Source organism: Podarcis liolepis (assembly GCF_965112155.1).
Source record: "Podarcis liolepis genome assembly, chromosome: 4".
In the NCBI taxonomy this organism is placed as follows: Eukaryota; Metazoa; Chordata; class Lepidosauria; order Squamata; family Lacertidae; genus Podarcis; species Podarcis liolepis.
In genome coordinates this window covers 28,894,005-28,914,404 of record NC_139558.1, presented here as the reverse complement: position 1 = coordinate 28,914,404, position 20,400 = coordinate 28,894,005, and the positions used below count along the sequence as shown (strand labels likewise).

The window sequence follows — 20,400 nt, the reverse complement described above, 5'->3', positions numbered from 1 at the left end:
CACTACCACAACATCTGAGTGTGGGCCGTCTCTCTGCACTTCAGAATAGCTTTGCTGTGGACAGATTATTTTGGCTGCAAATAAAAGTTTATGGGTGAATGTTGGGTAAATTTACATTACAAATCTCTACTAAGTAAACTGAAAATTATATCACGGCAAAAGGTGAAGTGTAGTCTGGCACAGGTGAAAAGAGAATGCAATGCATCTGATGTTTAATTTTCTCTGTCTTCTCCTTCATCTTTTTACCTCTCTCGGCAGTAGTAGACTAGGCTTATCCTTCAACCCATCACATTTTCAAATGATAAGTTAATAATAAAAATAAGATGGCAGCTGTATTCCAAAAACTGAAAGGCCACAGGTTACCTGTCCCTGTCTTAAGAGTAAACTCTGTGTTTGTTTTTAAATGCTGTTTACAAAACTCCACTGATGCATCTTTTGTCCCTCCCTATCAGCAGTAATTTGTCATAAATCCTTGATATCAGCTTGTGGCATTTAACTTAGGGAGAAATCTCACAACCCACAGACTCTATGAGAGGAAAACGTTGCTGGCTGGATTTGTCGTTCTGTATTCTTGAAGTAAAAGGAAGACTTGAAAAAGTCATCTTCTGTTGTATCTCCAGGTATCTTGTGTTGGTACTCTGTAATGATTTTCTTTCTTTTATTCAGAGTTCTTGAATGCCAAGGCTTGCCCATTGTGAATGGGCAGTGTGATCCTTACGCAACTGTTACCTTAACAGGACCATGCAGGTTAGTACTTAGTCGTTTATTCTGGTTTAGAATGATTTCTCTCTTGTCCAAAATTTCTGGTACACATCCTAAGTGTGTACCAGCCTTTAATCCTATTCAATCAACAAATGTTGATGAAGTCAGGAGAACTCCTTTGTTAGGTGATGCCCGGGGGGATTAACCATTCATACGTCAAAGTACCAAAAGAACTGATTATTAGAATGCAAATGAATAAAGGGGGCTTAGTTTTTAGGAGCAGGGGAATTAGGGGGGATAGTACCAGGAAGTGGAGAAGGAACCATTTTGGGCAGGCTGCCTGAAGGGAGGCTGGGAGAGATGCAATGGACTCCAGTGCTGCTCTGCTGTGGGGAACAAGCCCCTCCTGCGATGACCATGTCACAAGAGCATTACTCCTTCCATGTAGACTAAAGGTGTAAATATGTGTAATTAAACCGTATTTCTAAAGGCATGAAGGTCTCTGCTGCATCTTGATTCTCACAGGAACCATAGACCCTGGCTGAGTATTTGAAACCCCCTGGAATCTTGGCAGAGATTGGGGGTGGCACCCAGTTTTTGTAACACTGGTGTCAGAAGTGGGATGGTGTATAAAAGCATCACAATTAAAAATGAAGCCAGGATCTTATTAAAGTACTGTGTGTTAGCATCAAATTGCTACTGACCTTTATTGGTTGTTACTTTTTATTTTTGGTAACTTAATATTTCCATAGGCTAATTCTTTATATATGGGACTAACAACTTCACCCTTTTGGTGAACTCTTTTAAGGCTCCTCAAGGTATCACTTTTGCTTTTCTTCTTCCATTTGAGTTCTTCCTCCATCATGGGAAGAGAGAGGAGTACATCATTGGTCCTACCAAGGACCTGTTCAGAGCTCCCTCCTTCCCTATCTGCCATTTCTTTCTGTGTGCAGGGAGACTGGGAGCTACTCTTAGCTAATCACACACTTTCTTCCCTTGGTCTCCTCACTAAGGTAGGAAAGAAACCAGGAGGTGCTGCAATTATTTAAATACAGGCACTTCCTTACTTTGAATATTGGAGGTGGTAGTTCCCCATTTAAGTGTTTAGAACATGTTTTAATTTTTATTGTATTTTTTTACTACTCAGGCGGCTGCTGTCCTGAACTCCTTTGGGAGAATGGGTGGGATAGAAAGTTTATTATTATTATTATTATTATTATTATTATTATTATGCATCGGCATTATGATCTCTTTAGATGCCAGTTCATCAGGACTTTTAATGGATAATCTGTAACGTTTCCCTACTCTGTTTGCTTTTGCTTGCTTCTAAAATATTTTGCTGTTTTTTTATGAATGCTACAGTTTTTTTATAGCTATTTCTATGAGTTATGGTTTGGACTGCTGTTTTAATTGTTGTGAGCCACTTTGCAAGCTGGAGAGTGGAAAACCAAATGTAGAAATTGTTTAATCAAATGAAAATGCTGCTTTTGGTTCAAAAAAAACAATGGGATACCCATCATCTCATTTAGCAGGCAGTAAGGGAGGAGACCAGGGGACGCGGGTGGCGCTGTGGGTGAAACCACAGAGCCTAGGACTTGCCGATCAGAAGGTCAGCAGTTCAAATCCCTGCGACGGGGTGAGCTCCCATTGCTCGGTCCCTGCTCCTGCCAACCTAGCAGTTCAAAAGCACGTCAAAGTGCAAATATATAAATAGGTACCACTCTGGCGGGAAGGTAAATGGCGTTTCCGTGCGCTGCTCTGGTTCGCCAGAAGCAGCTTAGTCATGCTGGCCACATGACCCGGAAGCTGCATGCCGGCTCCCTCGGCCAATAAAGCGATATGAGCACCGCAACCCCAGAGTCAGTCACGACTGGACCAAATGGTCAGGGGTCCCTTTACCCTTTACCTTTAAGGGAGGAGACCAAGCCCAGGGGCCCTGCTCCTAATCTCGCCGTGCAAGAGGTCAAGGTAGATGCAACATCCATACAGGCCCAGAGTTAAGGACTTTTAAAGTGAAGCAGCAGACTTCACAGGTACAAAACAACTGGCTGTGTTTTGGGTAATCGCTTTTTCTGCCTTTTACTTTTTCCTGCAGATCAGATGTCAAGAAGACGAAAGTTAAAAAGAAGACAAACAACCCACAGTTCGATGAAGTGTTTTATTTTGAGGTTGGTATTTCAGAAGAAGGAGTGATAAATTGCAATGCTCTGTGCATTGAGCTGTCGTCACTGTTGCATGTTGGGCCAGTTGCAACCTTTTAGAGGGTGTTCAAAACAGAGCCCGAGGTAGCTGTCTGTTGAGGCAGAAATGCATCACTTTTCCAGGTGAATGGAGTTCTTCTGCATAGCAATACCATCCCCCCTCCGCAACTTGGCCCTTCTGAACCACTCATCCAAGCTCTGAATTAGTGCTGATAAGTGAGTGCTTTCTAGACTGTGGTTTTATAGCCTCTCCACCCTGTGTTTCTTGGTCAATGGTGGGAGGACTGTCTCACAGGAAATGTAAAAAAGCTTTAAAGGCAATAGCAACAAGCCATTCAAAATCTGAAGGTATTGGTTGCTTGCCAACATGCTGTGACACAAAAGCTCTCTCTTCGCTTCAATAGAAAGCACTCCCATTCCTCTGGAAATGCCTAGAACTTTGTGTAATAGGACGTTAAAAAAAAAAAGATGAATGAAGGCAGGGCAAAGCCTAGCGTCATTCAAAATTTTGCCACTCCCACCCACTTGTTTGTTGTTGTCTTGGTAGCGATCACAGTAGGAATACATGCAAACTTGGAACAGAACCTCAACCCAAACCCTGAATGAAGTTCACAGTACTGTTTCCCCCCTGCATTTGTGTTCTAAAAGAGCTTGTTGTAAAGCAAGCTTTAGCATTAGGTCTAAATAACTCCCCACATTGCGTAGCACGCAGCTGCTAACCAGACACGAAGTTGCCTTGTCCTGAGTCAGATCATTAATCTAGCTTAGTGTTGTTGTCTGTTCCAGCCTCCCCCAACTTCTTGGCCTCAGATATTTTGGACTACAACTCCCATCATCCACAACCAGTCGTTTGGCCAAGCATCTGATGCCTTCCAAATGTTGCTGGCCTACAGCTCCCATCATCATGGCTGGAGCTGTTGGAGTCCAAAAATATCTGGAAGTCCACAGATTCTCCATCCTTCACCCGTTTCATCTATTGTGCCTCAGAGCTACCTTTTTAGACTCTAAAGCAGTGTTGCCCAAACCTGGGTCTCCAGCTGCTTTTGGACTACAGTTCCCACCATCCCTGACCACTGGTCCTGGTAGCTAGGAATGATGGGAGTTGTAGTCCAAAAAAAGCTTGGGAAACACAGCTCTAAAGCGTGAGGTAAGGGTGTTTTGTCCTCCTCAGAACTGTGGACCAGTTGTGGCATTTTTTAGCTGATCGACCGGCAATTTTTGAGAGGCACAGTCTGACAATCAGTGCCTCATATCTTCTATTAGCTTTTCAAACACACATATTCCTCTTCCCAACTGGGAACATGTCCAGCTTTTTTCTTCTTTTTTTGCTGATCGCCAAGGTTCCATGTTGCTCCCCCTACCATCCATTCCTGCCTCATGAGTTGATAACGGGGCCTAGCTGCTTTTGTCTTGGCATTTGTGTTCAAAACTAGAAATGGTGGAGGGAATGGACAAGTTGGTATTTGGCGCAAGGTCGTATCAGAGTCTATCCTAGCAAATTATCTTGAGGCCATAAGGATGGCTGCATCTGCAGCCTCAAAGACTTGAATTTGGAAGGCTATGACCAATTTTTAAAGCTCTAATTAAATCAAATTTACTCTGAACTGCCCTCTGTAATAGTGTGGATGTGTCCAAAATGAAATTAATTTTGTAAGTAGCTGTGGAGAGGTTTTACAAAGCAGGGCAATAATGATGCTGACATAGTTTGGTATATTGAATTACTGTACTCTGTTGCTCCAAGGTGCATTTAAGTTAAACACATAATTTAGAACTGTTTGTTTCCAATGCTTCTACTTCCCATTATTTTCATGATTTGCGGGAAATACCCTTTAAATGTCTGTTTGTGTGGCTTTGTATTTGGAACAGTAATTTCACCTCCTTCGATTTTTTTTTTAAAAAATCAGTTAAATCATTCTGGTAATACGTTTAAAAAAGAAAAATGTATCGCAAAGTTACTTTTGTGTGTGGGAAAGAGCCACTTCTGACCCATAGAAACTTTTTTCTGTTTTACAACAGGGAGGAGCCTTTGAATATATTCGCATCTCGCTCACAAGTACAGTTTAAGCTGTGGTTATTGCTGGGTGGGGTACTGTAGTGGTAGTTTCTGTGTCATCCTCTGGTTAGAACTGAAAACCTCAAAGCTTTTGTCGCTGCAATCATGTTATGAGAAAGATCTATAGATAACCCAAATGTTAAAACAGTTTCCTCCTGTGCTTTGCACACGCAGCTGCCTGTGTACTATTATAAGTGCATTGTGAAGTGTGTGCTGTTAGTATATTCAGAAGATAACATCTATGTTAAATCAGAAAAAACAGCTCTTAGGATATTTACCTCGATCCAAGAGAGTCAAGGTATCAACATGTAGATTTGCAGACAATATTGGTTTGGCTAACTTATCTCCCAAATACGATAAATTCAACAAAAGGAAAACAAAAACAAAAAACAGATAAATTCCGTTTGCTGTCTTTGAAACCCCTGTAATGACTGGCTCTAAGACCTATGGGTAAACGGGCAAGCAATTTACCCTGATACTGTTTTCTGCTGTCCTTTGCCCCCCCCCCCCACCAGATGTTTTACCTCAACAATAAGGTAAGAAAAAGAAACTGTGACACTCCAGGTGTAATCTAGGTTAAAAAACAACCTGCTCCTTTTGTTTCCATTCCATTTTTAACGAAGGCAACCTGTATTTATTTTGTTTAATGTGTGCAATAGTGAGCTTCTTCCCCTCCCTTTTTATCCTGATGTCATCACAGCAACTTGATTTTAAGTTCCATGTGGCAATGTTATTCCTCACTTTTCCAGCTTCCGCACCTAGTGCAGGTATGGGGGAACCCTTGGCCCTCCAGATGCTGCTGAACTACAACTCCCATCTTCCTTGACCATACTTGCTAGGACTGATAGATGTTGTAGTCCACCAATATCGGAAGGTCAAAGGTTCCCCACCTCTGACCTAGTGCATCACACATGGCAAACTGCTGTGGGAAATTATATATATTTTTGGTAGCTATATTGAATATGTCCCCTCCCTAATAAACATCCAACAAATTTAAAGGTTTTTAGAATTTAGGTTAGATTCCCCACTTTCTCACAAGATACTGCATTCAGAGTGGCTCACATTTAAGATTTCCAGGCTAACCTTTAGTTTTAATGTGTTTAATGGGAAAAAATCATTTTCCTTTTGAACACCTATTTTATGCCATCCTGGAGAGACATGGGTGGGGGATTGAAATTTAAATTAGGGTGGTAGTAAAGGTAAACCCCTGGGTGGTTAAGTCCAGTCAAAGGCGACTGTGGGGTTGCGGTGCTCATTTCACTTTCAGGTCAAGGGAGCTGACATTTTTCCACAGACAGCTTTCTAGGTCATGTGGCCAGCATGACTAAACCGCTTCTGGCACAACAGAACACCATGATGGAAACCAGAGTGCACAAAAATGTTGTTTACCTTCCTGACGCAGTGGTACCTGTTTATCTACTTGCACTTGTGTGCTTTCAAACTGCTAGGTTGGCAGAAGCTGGGACAGAATAATGGGAGCTCACCCTGTTGCGGGGATTTGAACCGCCAGCATTCCGATCAGCAAGCCCAAGAGGCTCAGTGGTTTAGACGACAGTGCCACCCGCATCCCCTAGGATGGTAGTAGCTAAGCTCTTGTGCTAGTAGGGCTTTGTTTCTGCCACAACCCCTGTGTTTCTCAAGGGTGACACCTGGGCATTGATACCAGAAAAGGTCATAGAGCAGATAATTTAGCAGTCGGTCTGTGAGCACTTAGAAAAGGATGTTGTGATAACTAAAACCCAACACAGGTTTCTCAAAAGCAAGTTATGCATCATCAACATCCTTAACAAACCTCTACTTAGCTGGGAAGAAGCCCATTGAACCTCCAATGTGGCTTTCTTTTGAGTAGTTATGTATAGGACTGCATTGAAAATAAGTGAATAGCTGCAGAGATAGACCTAGAAACCATTTTCCAATTCAGATTGTCAGCTTTTCTCCTTTTTCCTTTTGTTTAAAGAAGTAAGTCTATGGTATGAAAATACGGACACTGTATTTTGAGGTTTAGCAATCATCATGATAAAATTGTTGTAGATCTGAGATCGCGGGACTCCTCTTTCTTCTTCTTGCTGCCAGATTTTCAAGGGAACACTTAGTATGGTTGACATTATGTGGTTTAAACTGGAAAGTGGGATATACAAGTATGTATGTTCAGTAATTTATTACCTATTCTAAAAGCTTTTGGATATGGTGAAACAATAGGGGCTTTACACCTGTGAAACTAGTGCAGCGCGTAATCTGATTGTGCTTCCCTATATATAGTGACTGCTTAATGAGATTATTGTTACCTAATGAGATCCTACTATCTTAACATTTCTTACCTGCACTAGGTTACGAGACCCTGCAGCTATAACAAGAAATCTCATTTTGATATTGAAGATGCTGATGAAGTTGACAAGATGGAAATCAGGTAAATTCATTGCATGCACAAACAAAGGTACTCCAGTCCCCATAAGGGTTGTGCAGAAAGTGTGAGCAGTCTCCACTTCTTCGTGACCTTAAACAGGTCATTTCTCTTTCGTATTTCTTCTCTGAAATAACTGTTACTTTTGTTTCCTGGGCATTGTGCATTGAGCATTTTCAGAGCTCATTGTATTCTGAAATTATGGTATGGGTTTGAGCCCAGCGTCAGCATACAACATGGCCAGCCAAGTACTAGGGCCACAGGGAGACCCACCATGGCTAATAATAATAATAATAATAATAATAATAATAATTTATTATTTGTTCCCCAGCCACTCTGGGCGGCTTCCACAGAGACCAAAAATACACTAAAATGTCACACATTAAAAACTTCCCTGAACAGGGCTGCCTTAAGATGTCTTCTGCATGTCAGGTAGTTGTTTATCGCTTTGACATCTGATGGGAGGGCGTTCCACAGGGCAGGCGCCACTACCGAGAAGGCCCTCTGCCTGGTTCCCTGTAGCTTTGCTTCTCGCAATGAGGGAACCGCCAGAAGGCTGTCAGCGCTGGATCTCAGCATCCGGGCAGAACGATGGGGTGGAGACGCTCCTTCAGGTATACTGGGCCGAGGCTGATGCTGCCACCCCTTCAAACAAACAAACAAACAAACAAACAAACAAACAAACATTACTTTTATGGCCCAACACCAAGAGGAGAAGAAACCTGGAAGAGGCGCTGAAGTTGTCGCTGTCTTTAGTTCATCATAATGGCTCTGGGCAGAGGAATGCTAGGTTGGATGTGTGGCCCAGAGGCATTGTGGGTGAATGAAAAGGGCAGCAACTGCAGTCGACAAACCACAATGTAGTCACTGCAGCTTCCGGTGACCCTTGCTAGAGTATTTGTGTACCAAATGTGAGGTAACACGTCTATTGCTGTGGTGATCCAGCACAAAAAAAAAACACTGGAACCTGAACCGACTGGTTATAACCAGTCAGGTAGTAGTTTCATCGTCACGACAAAGGTTGTTTCTTTGTTTTGGAGCTTGATGGGTGTGTTCCGCTTCCCCTCCCCCCCCCATAAAGGTTGTTTCAATTATCTTTATATGACAGAATCTGAAAAGACTCTTTCATTGTGTCTAAGAACAATACAAAGCAGTTCCGAGTCTTGTTGGAAGCACAAAGATTGTATTGTATAGAGGTTTATTAAATGATGAGATGGTGCTTCAGTGATAATAGATAACGAAACCGATTGGCAGTTGTTTGGGGTAGGGCAAACTCCCGATTTTTTGTTTGTTTTATCTTTAAATAATGAGAAGTTCTGTTTTGTAAATGTTCATTCAGTGGATTGGATTCCTCTTGAGCGTTGATTCGCTTTGAACTTACTATTCCTTTTTTTAAAAAAAGCTTTTTGGTTCCTAGCAGAGATCAGCGCAGAGCAAGCAAAATGACAAGTGAATGGCTGGAGGTTAAGCCGTTAAGAATATAATGTTTAGAAGGGAAGATAAAAGCTAAACTGGCAGTGTAGTGTAGTGGATATAGAGGTGCTGGTAGACCTGGTTTTAAAACCCCTCTCTTTCCCCTACCCACACCAGTGAAGCTCACAGTGAGGACTTTGGGCCTGTCTCTCTCTCTCTCTCTCTCTCTCTCTCTCTCTCTCTCTCTCTCATCCTAACCAACCACACCAGAGATTGGGAGGATAAAACAGGAGTGCTCCCCAAACTACGTTGGTCTCCTTCTAAGAGGGATGCAGTACAAACATGCTTTAAGATGCAAACCTACTGCAAAGAGTTGGTGTTGCTTCCTTATTTCTCAACCCACCTAGCAAGAGAGGAAACTCTTAACTTTGATTTCCACCATTCTTATCATACATTGGCTGCCTCGTGCTAAAATGGTTACTGGGTGAAACGCCAAATGGGTTCTGCTGAGCTGCTTTAGCGGTATACTTATTTTTTAACCTTCTGTTTCTTTCTGCTGAACTGGCCTACCCTGTGCTATTTTCAGCTGAGCGCTCTAGTGACTCTTTGAATACATTACTTCCTTTTAAGAATTTCTTTTTCTTTCCCCTGTTAGTAAACTAAGCCTTTAATTGCAGCCAACTCCTATTACGCAGATTTATTTACACATCGTAAAACAAATCAGTTGCATACTTTAAGAATGCTTGTCACTTCTCATATGCTTGCTGCCGTTTTGTTCTTAAGCCTTAAAATCTGTGTTTCTAATTGAAAAAGAAAACATTTGTAGAGGGAAGAAAAGCAATAGCATAGAGAAATATAACTACTGGAAAGAGACCATCAGTATATCAGTGACTATGTCTGCCAGTAATGCTAAGCAAAGGCTTGTTGTTGGCTACAGATTATGGTTAAGAAGGAGAGGCCTTAACCACACCCCAAATTCAAAGGATATACTAAGCTACCCTGAGTTAAGGTAGGAGGAGCATAGTGGGTACAAACTTCTGTTTGGGAGCCAGCACATTAACATCCTGTTAAATCATAGTTTGGCCTACTGTGGTATGCAAACCAGAGCATTACAGGACTCCTTATGCTATAAGCATTTCTGATCAGAATGGCGCATTATTTACAAATGGATTCAACTGTTACCAGTCATCCAAAAGAGCCTAAATCAGCCTATTTATTATTATTAGAGACTTGCGTTTGTCTTGTTATTTTGTTCAGTAGAGGACTCCAGTCCCCCTCATATCTTTGTCAGGAATTGGTCAGGAATTTGTCAGGAATTGTGTGGATCATATTAGTGTCCAATGCCGGATTTACGTATAAGCTAAACAAGCTATAGCTTGGGGCCCCACTCTCTTGCCCCCCCCCCAATGTAAAGGGGAAAAAACCTGGATGTGCATTTCTAAAATATAAGATAAAAAAACCAATAAAATAAAACCTACATACAGCAAGTGTTTTGTGTTGTGTAGGCTCCTATGATGTAAGTAATGGGCCCTGCCTGCTAGCCTGCTCCCTAAAATATCACTGGTTTGCTCATTTCTATATACAGTAGTACCTTGGTTCTCAAACTTAACCCATTCTGGAAGTCTGTTCCAAAACCAAAGCGTTCTTAAACCAGGGCGCACTTTCCCATAGAAAGTAATGCAAAACGGATTAATCCGTTCCAGACTTTTAAAAACAACCCCAAAACATTGTATTTCACCATTAATGTACTTCTTCTTAATTGTATTTCAGTATTTAAGTAGGTTAAGTAGGTTCAACACCTACTTAAAATATGTATTTGTTATGTGCAAATGGCTTTAGATACCTATTAGGTCCATAAATTACCATATAGCATATATTCAACACCAAAAGAAGCGACAATTTGTTGTTGACAAAGGACAGCTGGACATATAAAGGGCCCCATTACCTTCAGTAGCTATGGGCCTCATCAAACCTAAATCCGGCCCTGTTAGTGCGTCTTTGTGTAAACTTTCTCTAGCTGTGGTAGGTGTGAAGTAGGACAATCTTCATTATGATTTAGGAGTCGATATCAAACTGTAATTTCCATGTAAGCATCTTTTTTAGCTGCTCAGTGCTGAGTCTCCAACCCTTCCTTGCCCACAGATATTACCATGTAGCATAAGATGTTTTGCCGTAATGGCCCAAGACTAAAGCCCAGTTCCCCCGCCCCAAAAATATTCAGTAATTATATAAATATAGAAAATTCAGGGTTAACAAAACTTACTAAAAACATACAGGGGTGCAGCAAATCAATCATTATAAAATGGTAAGATGAAATACTGCAAATGCAATTTGCTGCAATATCTGATCCATTTCACCGTCTGCATTTGTGCATACAAATTCTGTGAATACACCGTGCTATCAATTCCTCCTTCACCGAATGATCCTACAGCAACGCAGACTATTTTGAACTTTAAAAGATATAATTTTCTGTCTCAGTGGTAGGTTTGGGCGGGGGACGGGGAGATGAAAGTAGTAAAGACACAGACAAACATTTCCTATTTCATATTCTATCCCTCTCTCTGGTTATGTTACAGAGTTGACCTTTGGAATGCAAGCAACTTGAAGTTTGGAGATGAATTTCTCGGGGAACTAAGGCTACCTTTGAAATTTCTCCGGCAGTCCAGCTCTTATGAAGCATGGTACTTCATAAATATGCCTTATTCTTTGCTTCCTTCCCCATACTTTTTATTATTACAGTACTATAAACTTAAATACTGCTTATCTCAAAAAATACCTTGTTGATCTGATGATGATGATTATAACTACTACTACTGCCATTGACCCCATCATAGCTACCCAGTTTCAATATAGTAGGTGCCCAGCTATCACATGACTAGAGCTGGGCGATTTTTCAGTACATCATCTGAAACCAGTCTGAAGTTCAGATTGTGATAACTGTTTCAGAATTTTTGAGCTGGCAATATATTGTTCAGTCCCCAGCTGCGGCCAACATAGCTCATTTCACTTCTGTGCGATGCTTGTGCCTTGCAAGGACATTCGATGCGCACCGACTCCCTCCCTCAGCAGAGGGTGCCCAAGAAGCTGGTCACCCACTTACCTTCGCTGGAACAAGCAGGCTGCCTGCTTCCTCCCTACCTCCCTAGCCCAGCCACCCCTCCTTATTCCAGACATCGTGATATACTGCTACATTGTGATGGTTAGCTGGTGATATATCACGATGTCAAAAGTCAGATATCACCCTGCCCTACGTGTGACATGACATTTGTCTGACATCTCTTAAAAAAAACAACCCCTCTAAAAAAACCCCATGTTCTATGTGTTTTTCTCCCATCTGTTAGGTATTTTCTGCAACCCAGAGATAATGGAAACAAGTCACTGAAACCTGATGACCTGGGTTCCTTGAGGTTAAATGTGGTTTACACAGAAGACCATGTATTCCCTTCAGATTATTACAGCCCTCTTCGAGACCTCTTATTCAAATCTGCAGATGTTGAGGTAAATTTTTGCTTGCAGCTTAGCCCTGTTCCATCTTTATCCTTCACAAATACTTGACATTTTACTACAACCATAGGGTAGAATCATAGAATCATAGTTGGAAGAGACCACAAGGGCCATCGAGTCCAACCCCCTGCCAAGCAGGAAACACCATCAGAGCACTCCTGACATATGGTTGTCAAGCCTCTGCTTAAAGACCTCCAAAGAAGGAGACTCCACCACACTCCTTGGCAGCAAATTCCACTGTCAAACAGCTCTTACTGTCAGGAAGTTCTTCCTAATGTTTAGGTGGAATCTTCTTTCTTGTAGTTTGGATCCATTGCTCCGTGTCCGCTTCTCTGGAGCAGCAGAAAACAACCTTTCTCCCTCCTCTATATGACATCCTTTTATATATTTGAACATGGCTATCATATCACCCCTTAACCTCCTCTTCTCTAGGCTAAACATGCCCAGCTCCCTTAGCCGTTCCTCATAAGGCATCGTTTCCAGGCCTTTGACCATTTTGGTTGCCCTCCTCTGGACACGTTCCAGTTTGTCAGTGTCCTTCTTGAACTGTGGTGCCCAGAACTGGACACAGTACTCCAGGTGAGGTCTGACCAGAGCAGTGCCCCCTACCTCCTTGCTAACCATAGTTAACAGATACTGGATTCTGGAATACACTTTAGCTTCCTATGGAGGCTTCTTGAGCAAATTTCACCACGGTTAAAGTGTCCCCAAGTTTTTAAGAGTTTTCATTTTACTGCCCTCTTGTGATTAAATCACACAACCAACCCTTGGTAAGTGCCTCATAGGCATCTATGTTAAGTGAAGACTGCAGCAAATCTATCAGGAGCCTGGCTTGAATCAATAAAAAGTGGGTTAATTCTCTAGAGGGATACAGTCTTCAGAAGCTTTTATTTCTTTCCGTGTTTAGCCTGTTTCAGCATCTACTGCCCATATACTGGGCGAAGTCTGCAGGGAAAAGCAGGAGGCAGCCATACCCCTGGTTCGACTCTTCTTACACTATGGCAAAATTGTGCCTTTAATCAGTGCAATTGCAAACGCTGAAATAAAAAGAACTCAGTAAGTATAGCAGTGTGCTTATTTTGACATATGTTAGACTGAATGGGAACTGATGGCTTAGAGGCTTCCACTTAAAAGGGGGAGAAAAGAGAGCTCACCCCCCAGTACTACTTCTTTATAAGGGTTAGATAGCAACTATGTGTGATATGAACGAAGGCAGCAGCTGAGGGGGGAGCCCACGGTCTCGGGGTTTGTGTTTGTGTGAAATCTACATGAGAGTCATTACGGCAGGGTGAGCACAGCAGAATTTTGAACACTGCAGCTATTAGTTGAATGGTTTGAAGAAAATCAAAACACTATTCGTTTTAGGCTAAAAGGACCAGAGATAGGTTTTTGCTTTGCGGTGCAATTCTTAAGACGTGTTTATTTAAATGCCAGCGCCTATAAAATGAATGAAACCTACTTCCAATTAGTCTTAAGATGCATTTTTTAAAAAATTGCTGATCTTATTTTAAAAGCCCCCCTCCAATACTTTGCAGCTTTTAAAATACATTTGAGTTCAAATGCGGGACTTCCAGAGTCATAGCAGCCAATTCCTAGGGGCTGAGGTCCCTTTGCCCCCCAATAAAATATTTGAGGGGTCCAGGTCCCCCCAAAGTTCATGGGCATTGCCATTCAAATGGTGTGTTGAGCTGTGTTGTGTGATCAATTATGTGGGGTGAGACTTATCTCCCCATATTTTATCCAAGTTGGCACCCCTGCACAGAGTCACTTGGGTTTTGAAGGTGGATTTGGGGGGGGGCAGCCCTATGTATGCTTTTCCTACATCATGTTTTCACTACTCAGGTATTATCCAATCTGCTCTCTGCTTGCCAGTTCAGCACTCCTCCCTTTCCTATCTATTACACTGGTCCCTACTTCTAAATCCCCCTCCACAAAAAACTCAACTGGAATATCCTAGGGAATCAAATATATATATATATATATATTGTTTCTCTGCTCTGTAACAGAGCTCTCTTAAATGCAGAAATTTTAAAACCAGGTTTCCCTGGTTTATGAACTGAGCTGCCCCATATCACAATCTTATGTGTTGATTTCTTCCCAGTACAAAGTGTAAGGGTAACAAAAGACAGAAAGCACAGCAGTACAGTATAACTTGTCCCTTCTGATGTTTTCCCGATGTCCCTATTCCTGTGAAGAAATCTTCATGCACCCTAGACCCGGTATGGTAGATGGAGTGGCTAGCCTTGGATTAGGACTGGGGAGACCTGGATTAATAGCCCCACTCTTCCATGAAACCTGCCAGGTAGCCTTGGTAAACTGATTTACATGATTAGTGTTAGGAATCAAATGAGATAACCTTGGAGAAGGAAGGGGGTGCAGGTGTGATAGATAACTTATGACAGCCACAAGGCAGTACGACCGATTACTGTGTTCCATCAGGGCTGCTACTGAGCTGTGCATTTATTTGTCTTACAGCCAGTTACCCAACCATCTCCCTCTCCAAGAGGGAGCTTCTTCCTTCATTTACTTTTTCAAAAAGGATGCTCTTGTTGTGGGTTGTGCAGGCTTAACCGCCAGATAGCTGCTCTTTACTTTCTTCCCACCTTTTCCCTCTAATCCCATTGCCCAGAATAGAACTGGGATAGAAAAGTACACAGGTGCACCTATCTTCTATCCCGTTGCTGGGATAGAACAAAACACACAGAATCATAGAGTTGGAAGGAACCCCAAGAGTCATCTAGTGCAGGAATCTCAGCTAAGGCATCCATGGCAGACGGCCATCCAACCTCTGCTTAAAAACCTCCAGTGTGCATGCTTGCTTAAAGCTGGTAGATGTGCACACCAGTTTCCCTGCTGTTTTTAAGACTCATAAAGGAAAACTATATTAAATCACCTCATTTGGGAGCCATTGCATGAACTTCCTAGGAGCAAGAAGTGGATTGCAAACAGCTGCTACTTTACTTCCTTTGTTGCATGCTGAAGTCGATGGCTGCCATTAGTCTCTACTTGTAATGAACTCCTAAGGCAGTGGGTAGCAATTTTCTTATGCACATCTTAGGTCAGGAATAGGAAACCCGTGGCTGTCTAGATATTGCTGGCTGCAGATCCCATCATTCCTGACCAATAAATTGTGCTGGTTGGGGCTGGTATGAGTTGGAACCCAACCGCAAATCCCCCCCACCCATGTCTCTGGTCTCATGGTTTATGTGCATTCATCTGCTCCAACTGCTGCTTTTATTTCACCATATTGGTGGTTTATCAAAAGAAGGCTAAATGTTTGGACACCGTCTGCTTTCAGAGACCCAAACACCATTTTCAGAGGAAACTCATTAACTTCCAAGTGCATTGATGAAACCATGAAACTGGCAGGGATGCATTACCTTCAAGTAACCCTGAAGCCAATTATCGACGAGGTAAGAACACGTTCAAAAACCACGTACAGTCTTTTAAGAGACGCATGCACATGGTCTGTCTTGTCATTGTTCCACGGGGCTTATGCCTAAGGTTTAGGAGGTTATGACAGACCCATGTGGTAGTTGCTTATCTAGTGAGTCAGTCATAACACTTGAATACCATGGATTTATATGAAATTAATGTTCTGCAGTGCCCCTCAGGTGCAAGCCTTGCATTACAAAAGCAAAGCATTTTGATTCTGGATAGGTATATAATGTGCATAAAAAAAGAATTTGTGATTATTTTTAGAGGGTGCACGTGTTCTTGCTTGACACTCCAGCAGCGTTTCATTATCTCTGCCGTGCAGTTAGCTTGTCCTCCTAATGTTACAAATAAATAGACCACAAATTTCCTTTAATTGATTCAGCACTTTCCTAACTGATCTGAAAATGCCACAACTTACCAAGAAGTCGTGTGTGTGTCCCCCCGCCGCAACTTTAAAAATAGTTTTGCAACATTGTTCTTCATAAACAAAAGGGGAGATTGGAAAATACTGTTTCCTTAAATGCTTACTTGGTGTTATCTCCTTTTTAGCCAGAAATTAATTTTCCACTGAAGTTCAGTGCAGATAATTATGTTAGCATTAGCTGGCTCCTTGGAAACTATGGTTTCTAAATTGGTAGCCAGCCCCTCCTCCCTCCCGCTTAAATTCCCCCACCTTCCTTCATCTGCTCTAACCAAAATACAGGTTGTACACCTGTACACATTTACCTGAGAGTAAATCCATTAAACTCAGTGGGTCTTAATTCTGTGTATAGGTGTGTGCTCTTAGTGTTGTAATGTCAACACTAATTACATATAACAGTGTTTATTTGTAATGTCACTAACCATGGTCAGTTGAGGACTTCCCATCTTAACCAGTATATTAAACCAGGGTTTGAAGTATGTTTGTTAAATTTTCTTGACGAGGCAGCCATGGTTAGTGATGTTGAATTACTGATCCACATGTAAAAACATAACGAAAAGACAGAAACTCACTTGACTGGGGCTTATTCCTGATTTGGGGGGGGGGGGAGTTTTGTTTTATATAGCGAAATTAATCTTCAGAGGAGCTAAGAAAAAAATAATTCTATGCTGTAAAAACAAAACAAAAAGCTAACCAGCCCAAAGCTGTTAAATTGCAATTTGTTAGATAATTAATTGATTCTAAGCGGTCAAATCTCACCAAAGATAATTCAGTATATTGATTTTTAATTATTTCAATTTATTCTAGATTTGCCAAGTTCATAAATCTTGTGAAATTGATCCTGTGAAGTTGAAAGATGCTGAAAATTTGGATAATAACCGGGTATGCAGTCCATTTTGTAGATGAAAGCCCAGGTTTCCAGTTCATTCACTTACTACTGTCTGATATGCATTTAGCATCAGTTGTGTGCTAGGTGCTGTACAGGCCATCTTTTGCAGCTGGGTTAAGTGGCAGTGAGTAAATGTGCTACTCTTCTATACAATACTGGGCTGTATGATATCTCTATAACAGTTTCCAGACGTTTTCTGGCAGATATTGCCATATAAATACAACAAGAACTGTTTCATATGTTAACATGTCCATATATAAAACAAAATAACATGCTGATGATAATGTCAGATGATATCTATGTGGGTATTTCACTGCACTGATTCACATTGGAAAGTTGCAATTTCAAGCATGAAAAGTGGGTTGTGTACACAGTGAAGTAAAGCAAAAAAAAATTTTTCACACATGTAGGATCATTTCACATGTCAATTATATTTGGGCTTCCTTCATGCAAGCACCTTATTTGTGGGTATCCCATAATACGTGATCTTAGGTTAGAAGTGCTTGCACGGTTGTTTTATCTATTATTATTATTTTTCCCCCTCCTAGGAAAATCTTAGGCAATATGTAGACCGGATTTTCACAGTCATTACAAAGTCTGGGGTCCGTTGCCCTACAGTGATGTGCGATATCTTTTTTTCACTGAGGGAGTCCGCTGCCATACGCTTTCAAGGTATGTTCCTGTGTAAAGTTAAAATTGTAAAACCTCCAAAAAGAATGTGAAGGTGATTATCACAGTTGCACCAGCCAGAACACTACACACTCCTAATGTATGTGCAGTGATTGTGTGCTGCTAATAGCCTGACCAAACTGCGGGAGGCAGTGGAAGACAGGAGTGCCTGGCGTGCTCTGGTCCATGGGGTCACGAAGAGTCGGACACGACTAAACAACAACAATAGGCTGAATATGACGTGCTGCACATCGTGTGGGTCTCTGTTATGAAGAAGTCAGGCTCCAGTTATTGAAGAACTCTGGCTCTTCCTCCGAGTTATTCCAGCCAACCAACCAACCCAGTGGTTTCTTTCATTTTCAGTTTTCACCTTAAGAACAGTATAAGTTGCTGAGTTAACTCGGGTCACTTAAGTTCCACCCCTAGCCATTGACTGAGGGCCAAACTACACATTACTCTCAAGGTGAAGCATGCAGCTATTTCTCTGGTTTTTCTTAAATTAATTACATATATGTATGGAGGGGGCTTGTTCTCAAGACTGCAGAGCATGGGTTGTGGAAGTTTATCCCTGCCCTCCCCAGCCACAGCCCCTTCCACAGCGCCCCCCTTCTAATACACAGCTGTGAAGCTAAGCAAAAGAATTTTCCTTTAGGACTTTTTAAAAAGTAAGCCTTATAGCTGCACTTGTAGCTGCTGTCCCAGTAACAATCACCCCCCTCTCCAAGCCTGTATGTAATTATAGTGGTACCTCGGGTTACAGATGCTTCAGGTTACAGACGCTTCAGGTTACAGACCCAGAAATAGTACCTCAGGTTAAGAACTTTGCTTCAGGATGAGAAAAGAAATCATGGCACAGCAGCAGTGGGAGGCCCCATTAGCTAAAGTGGTACCTCGGGTTAAGAACAATTTTAGGTTAAGACTGGACCTCCAGAACGAATTAAGTTCTTAACCCGAGGTACCACTGTACGGAAAAACAAGAGCCTGAATGCAACACATTAAACGTAACATGTTGCTTGACCGGTGTTAAAAACTAAGATAAATAAGCTAGGTGCCAAATGGCTCCTTAAACTAGGGTTACAGTAGCCAAAACAGAATGCCTAGTTGCCATTTGGGGACTAGACGCCTCAAGCGTAGTATTTTTCAAAACGGCTTTTTGGTTCCTGAAATTCATTCAGTTTGTGCAGATAAAACGTAATGGATAGAATTCTATAGGATGTGTTGCTAGTGTGTGAAAACAGTCAGGATCCTTCCCATGTATCAAAAAAGGTTACAGTGGTACCTTGGGTTAAGAACTTAATTCGTTCTGGAGGTCCATTCTTAACCTGAAACTGTTCTTAACCTGAGGTACCACCTTAGCTAATGGGGCCTCCCACTGCCACCGCACAATTTCTGTTCTCGTCCTGAAGCAAAGTTATTAACCTGAGGTACTATTTCTGGGTTAACAGAGTCTGTAGCCTGAAGCGTCTGTAACCTGAAGCGTCTGCAACCCTGAGGTACCACTGTATTTGTGTTCTGTTAGCCCAAAAATGGAAAACGATTGAGGTCCCAACTAAAGAAGAATGGAAACGTAAACTGATGGAATATGCGCAGCTTGCAGACCTAACATATAGAATAAGAGAACAAGAACAACATACGTTTAAAGAAGATTGGAAAATGTTTATTGATTATATGGGGGGAAATTGTGTATACTTGAAAACGTTGGAACCGTTAAGATAAATTCAACAGTGTAAATAAGTTTTGATGAATGTAATGGAATACTGAATAGTTTATGTAAAATATGCAGGGATTTGTGCTATGCCAAATGAACCATGGAAAGAGAAGGTGGGAAGTCATTGATATTTTAAAGTTGTTTAAATGAATATTCTAAAATGTAAAACAGGAAATTTAATAAAAATTAGGGAGGGGGACAGTCAAGATCCAAGGATCACCTGGCATACACCTCCAGATGGTAGAGATGTCGGGTGTAATCCTGGCACCCAGGCGTCTTTACTCACTCTTTGTGACTTTATCTAAAGCTTTTTAAGCATGGAATTGTAATGGGTTTGTGTTCTGTTTTTAAAATTGCAGATGATCCAGATGTTAGGTATACAGCAGTAAGCAGCTTCATTTTTCTGAGATTCTTTGCACCTGCGATTCTTTCTCCAAATCTCTTTCATCTTACACCTCATCACCCGGTGAGTGTTGCATCTTGCCGTCCTCTGCTGGAAGCCCTGTGCCTTACTTTCCACTGTTGGCAGTTTTTCTTCAGTCTGCCTCTTGAGTAAATAAGGATAAAAAGTTGTGCCTGGTTATGTATACACAACCGATGAATCCTTTTCATTTTGGACATGTTACAAGGCGCACAGAGACAAGAAGATTTGACTGCAGGGCCTTAAAATCTCAACCAGTTGCAAGGAAGATTCTGTCTCTTTGAAACTCCTCCTTGCAATAGTTCAAGAGCATTAATGGCCAATCTCACAATGTATGATTTGTTTCCATAGCTGTAGCTCTGAACTATGAAACATCAAGTTAGTGGATGGCACAGAGCATTATAAGAACGCTGGGTTGCATCCAGTGATACCGTTCCTCAAATAGGAGGAGTCCTTCCATTCTTTGGAACAGAAGAGGAGGAGGGGAGATTTTTGCAGCCCCTGAAAATCATCTCCAGAGGGTTAGGGAACTCTTTAGTTTGGGAAGTTGGTAAAGCGGGGACCACTAGGGGCGCATCAG

The 20,400-nt window shown here is 41.8% G+C and overlaps 1 protein-coding gene across 1 annotated transcript in view; it reads left to right on the top strand.

Annotated features, from left to right (window-relative positions):
- The window catches only part of RASA3 (RAS p21 protein activator 3), a 131,822-nt gene that overhangs the window by 89,245 nt on the left and 22,177 nt on the right, over positions 1-20,400 (top strand). The window contains exons 6-15 of the mRNA XM_083501468.1: positions 667-747; positions 2,798-2,870; positions 7,284-7,363; positions 11,347-11,451; positions 12,112-12,268; positions 13,182-13,330; positions 15,573-15,687; positions 16,941-17,015; positions 17,571-17,694; positions 19,759-19,865. Coding sequence (XP_083357594.1) covers positions 667-747; positions 2,798-2,870; positions 7,284-7,363; positions 11,347-11,451; positions 12,112-12,268; positions 13,182-13,330; positions 15,573-15,687; positions 16,941-17,015; positions 17,571-17,694; positions 19,759-19,865 — 1,066 coding nt within the window. The remainder of the gene's footprint in view (positions 1-666; positions 748-2,797; positions 2,871-7,283; positions 7,364-11,346; positions 11,452-12,111; positions 12,269-13,181; positions 13,331-15,572; positions 15,688-16,940; positions 17,016-17,570; positions 17,695-19,758; positions 19,866-20,400) is intronic.